The sequence below is a fragment of the Lipotes vexillifer genome, unplaced genomic scaffold (assembly GCF_000442215.2).
Source record: "Lipotes vexillifer unplaced genomic scaffold, Lipotes_vexillifer_v1.1 scaffold36, whole genome shotgun sequence".
NCBI lineage: Eukaryota > Metazoa > Chordata > Mammalia > Artiodactyla > Lipotidae > Lipotes > Lipotes vexillifer.
In genome coordinates, this window is record NW_006792448.1 from 4,696,035 (window position 1) to 4,699,778 (window position 3,744).

Below are 3,744 nucleotides of genomic sequence, written 5' to 3' on the forward strand. Positions count from 1 at the left end.
AAAAGGAATGAGTGTGATGTGTGTGGTGTGTGGTGTGTGGTGTGTATGTGTGTGTGTGTGTGTGTGTGTGTGTGTGTGTACAGGGGTTTAGAAGGACACCCGCTTGTGGGGAGGGGGAGGCGGGAAGGGAAACCAGGCTCGCGTGCACGAGAGGAGGAGCGGTGGCAACTCTGAGCTCAGAGGTCCCAGCCTCTTCGTCCCGCGCTCCTGGCACAAGAGGCGCCGGGCTCCTCAGGGGGCGGGGCGGATGCCACCCCCGACCCCCAGCCACTGCCCCGCGCTTTGAGCAGCTGGAGGCGGCGGACGTGGGCCAGGTCTTCAAGATCCGGCTCGGCCACACGGGCGAGGGCTTGAGCCCCAGCTGGTTCGTGGACGCCGTGTGGCTGCGGCGCGCTGCAGTGCGGGAGGAGGACCTTACGCCCGAGGACGAGGCGCGCAGGAAGAAGGAGAAGGACAAGTTGCGGCAGCTGCTCGAAAAGGAGCGTCTGAAGGCCAAGCTGCAGAGGAGGAGGAGGAGGAAGGGCAGCGACGAGGGGGACGAGGGGGACGAGGGGGAGGAGTCCTCGGAGGAGGAGGAGGGCGCGGAGACCGAGGAGGAGGAGGAGGAGCAGTTCGGACCCGGCATGCAGGAGGTGATCGAGGAGTACAAGTTCGACGCCCGCCGCTGGCTGGCCCGGGGCAAGGAGGACAATGAACTTGTCGTGGAGCTGGTGCCCGCAGGCCGAGAGGGTCCTGAGCGTAAGCCTGAGGAGGTGTCAGACGGTCCCCTGGGGGGCGGCCCAGGGAGGGGGAGGGTGCCCGGCTCTCCTCTCACGTGGGGCGCCCATGGCTCTCCTCACCTGCCCTCTGCTGAAATGCCTCCACGGACAGTTCTTTGCTGGGGTTGGCATTGCCCTTGTCCTGAGACTCTTGGAAGGAGCCCTGGTATAACTCGCTGTGACTCCACGTGGGGGACATCGGTAGGAGGGTTGCTGACTGTGAGTTTTGCCAGGACTCTCAGCCTCTCGGGCTTCAGGGCAAAGAGAAGTCTTGGGTAGGGAGGAGGGACGGGTTCAAGTCTAGGTTAATGTAGATGCGAGTGTACCCGGAGGTCCTTCCTGCTCCCACCATCTGGCTAGATCAGAGGGGTTGAGCCTCAGGTCCACCCCGAGGCCCAGGTGTCCTCAACACTGTGTGTTTTGTGTCCGCAGCCAACACCTACGAGGTCCAGGTGATCACGGGGAGTGTGCCCAAGGCCGGCACCGATGCCAATGTCTTCCTGACCATCTATGGGGAGGAATATGGGGACACGGGAGAGCGGCCCCTAAAGAAGTCGGACAAGTCCAACAAGTTTGAGCAGGGGCAGGTAGGGCTCGGGCTCTCTGACCCCAGGCTGTGGTGGGACCCAGATGGAGAGAGCCCTCTGGTGATTCCTGAGGCAGCTCCACCCAGCACAGCACTGCTGTGTCCAGTGGTGTGCTCTGTTCAATCCAGCCAGGTAGAATGGAAGTGCCTCTTCTGTAAGCACCGGCGCTTTGTGGTGGGGACCTAAGAAAGGCACAGGTGGGGATCAGTGCCAGGAAGCCCACAGCAACTAACTGGAGATAGTATAGGTAGCAGATGCTCAGGTGCTGAGTGAGTGGGGCAGGGGTTCGAGGAGGAAGTGCTGACCATAAGATGGTGCTTTGGGGGGAACTTAGTGAGAAGGAGGGATGTGACCTGGGCCGTGGTGGGTGACTATGGTGTCCATGTCTAAAGATGGCAGTGAGAGAGGTGTTCTCTGAAGATGTGACCGCATGACAAAGACGTGGGAGTGGAAGTGTGGAAGGCCAGTTGGAGGACAGTGGGTCTTCTCGCTATGCTGTGGTTGATGCCAAGCCATGGTGGGCGCTGCCTCTGGGAAGCTTGAAGGGACCAATTTAAGGGGTGAGGGCATGAGAGCCTTGAAGGACAGGCTGAGAAGCCCGACCTGCATCCTGAGGCAGTGACGCCACGAAGGCTTTTGAGCACTTAGAGAAATGCATACCTCTCCCTCTTCTAGGTATAGTAGGAAAAACATGGAAAAATACATCTGTCATTCTTGTCCTTTGAGATTTTACTACATCCTCTGGCTAGACTGTCTCTCATCTCACCTTTCCCATTTCTGCCCCCATCCCAAAGCCAGATTCCCTTATCAACACAGAGGAAAACCAGAAATAAACCAAATCCATTAAAAATACTTCTGGGCTCATTGCTTGATTTATTTCAGATATCCCCTGCTTTTTCCTTCAACACTGCCTTCCCATGACCTGAGAATCAGGATTTATTTCTGTGTTTCAGTACTTTCCTTTAAAAATTATAGCCACTATGATGGCTGGAATTGGAAGAAAATTGCTATAGAGGGTGTAACTGGTACAGCTGATTGAAATTTGAATAGGGACCATATGTTAGATAATAGTGTGTTGACTTTAAGTTTCCTGAATTTGGTCATTGTACTCTGATTATATGAGAATGTCCTTGTTCTTAGAAAATCTAGGTTGAAGAATTTGAGTGGAGGATCATGACATCTGCCATACACTTTCAAATGATTCAGAAAAAAAATAGAGAAAGGGCAACAGAGTGTGGGAGAGAAAGCAAACGTTGCAAAATCTAAGTGAAGGGTATACAAAATTTCAATGGGTCCTGGTATCATCTGCTTCCTCCAAGTGCGTATGTGTATACTTGTATCGTACACGGTCTATCTTCTCACCTGAATGGTGAGCAATCCAAGTCTTACACTCCGAATTCTGTCAGTCACTTTACATTTGCACTTTGGCTTATAGTAGGTACTTAATTAAAATTTATGGTTGAAGGAGTTTATGCACGTATGTGCACACGCAGCACGTGGTCTCAGCACACACCCAAGCAACAGGTCGTACACACACACACACACACACACACACACACTCCCCATAACACAACTGGGAGCACCCAGCCAACCTGTTTTCTCTTCTATTCCTCTCTTATGGTCACCTTCGTCACCCTCCTACTCCTCCCTCCACCTTGTGGGACACAGTGAAAGTGAGACCTCCCTGGCAGGGGCAGGTGTAAAGACAATAGTGCAATAGGTGAAGGGAATTAAGAGTTGCAAACTTCCAGCTATAAAATAAGTAAGTCACAGGAATGGAATGTACACATAAGGAATATAGTCAATAATGTTGTAATAACGATGGTAACTGGTCTTTATGTGGTGATCATTCCATAATGTATAAAAACATCAAAACACTATGTTGTACACCTGAAACTAATATAATATTGTATATTAATGGTAACTCAATGAAAAAAAACAAAAACCAATAGAGTAGACCGAACACCAGACAACTGACTACATTTTCCATTCCCCCTTCCCCCTGATGCTTTGGGTCTCACAGCCGGTCTCAGGCTGCCCCAGGTCCTGGGAAGGTGAAGCTGATGGCAAGGTGGGGAGGGCTGCCCCACAGTGTGCTACTCTGACCCTTCCCAGACAGACACCTTCACCATCTACGCCATTGACCTTGGCCCCCTGACCAAGATTCGGATTCGCCATGACAACTCGGGCAACAGACCAGGCTGGTTCCTGGACAGAATAGACATCATTGACATGAAAAACGAGATCACGTGAGTGGGACTGGAGGGGAGGAAGGGAAGACCATGCCTGCCACTAAGTAGTCATGGAAAAAAGGGTGGGAGTGGGGTGGCTGTGATGGGTGAGGGTGGGGCTAGGGTGGCTGTGGCAGGTGAGGTTGGGAGTGGGGTGGCTGTGGCAGG

At 53.1% G+C, this 3,744-nt stretch overlaps 1 protein-coding gene across 3 annotated transcripts in view; it reads left to right on the forward strand.

Moving 5' to 3' along the window:
* LOXHD1 (lipoxygenase homology PLAT domains 1) overlaps nt 1-3,744 on the forward strand; it is a 213,373-nt gene that overhangs the window by 103,837 nt on the left and 105,792 nt on the right. The window contains exons 19-21 of one of the 3 annotated variants that reach the window (XM_007465616.1): nt 291-738; nt 1,191-1,345; nt 3,461-3,594. In XM_007465616.1, the coding sequence (XP_007465678.1) occupies nt 291-738; nt 1,191-1,345; nt 3,461-3,594 (737 nt within the window). Of the gene's footprint in view, nt 1-290; nt 739-1,190; nt 1,346-3,460; nt 3,595-3,744 lie in introns of those variants that run through there. The other 2 variants (XM_007465617.1, XM_007465618.1) reach the window with 2 other exon arrangements.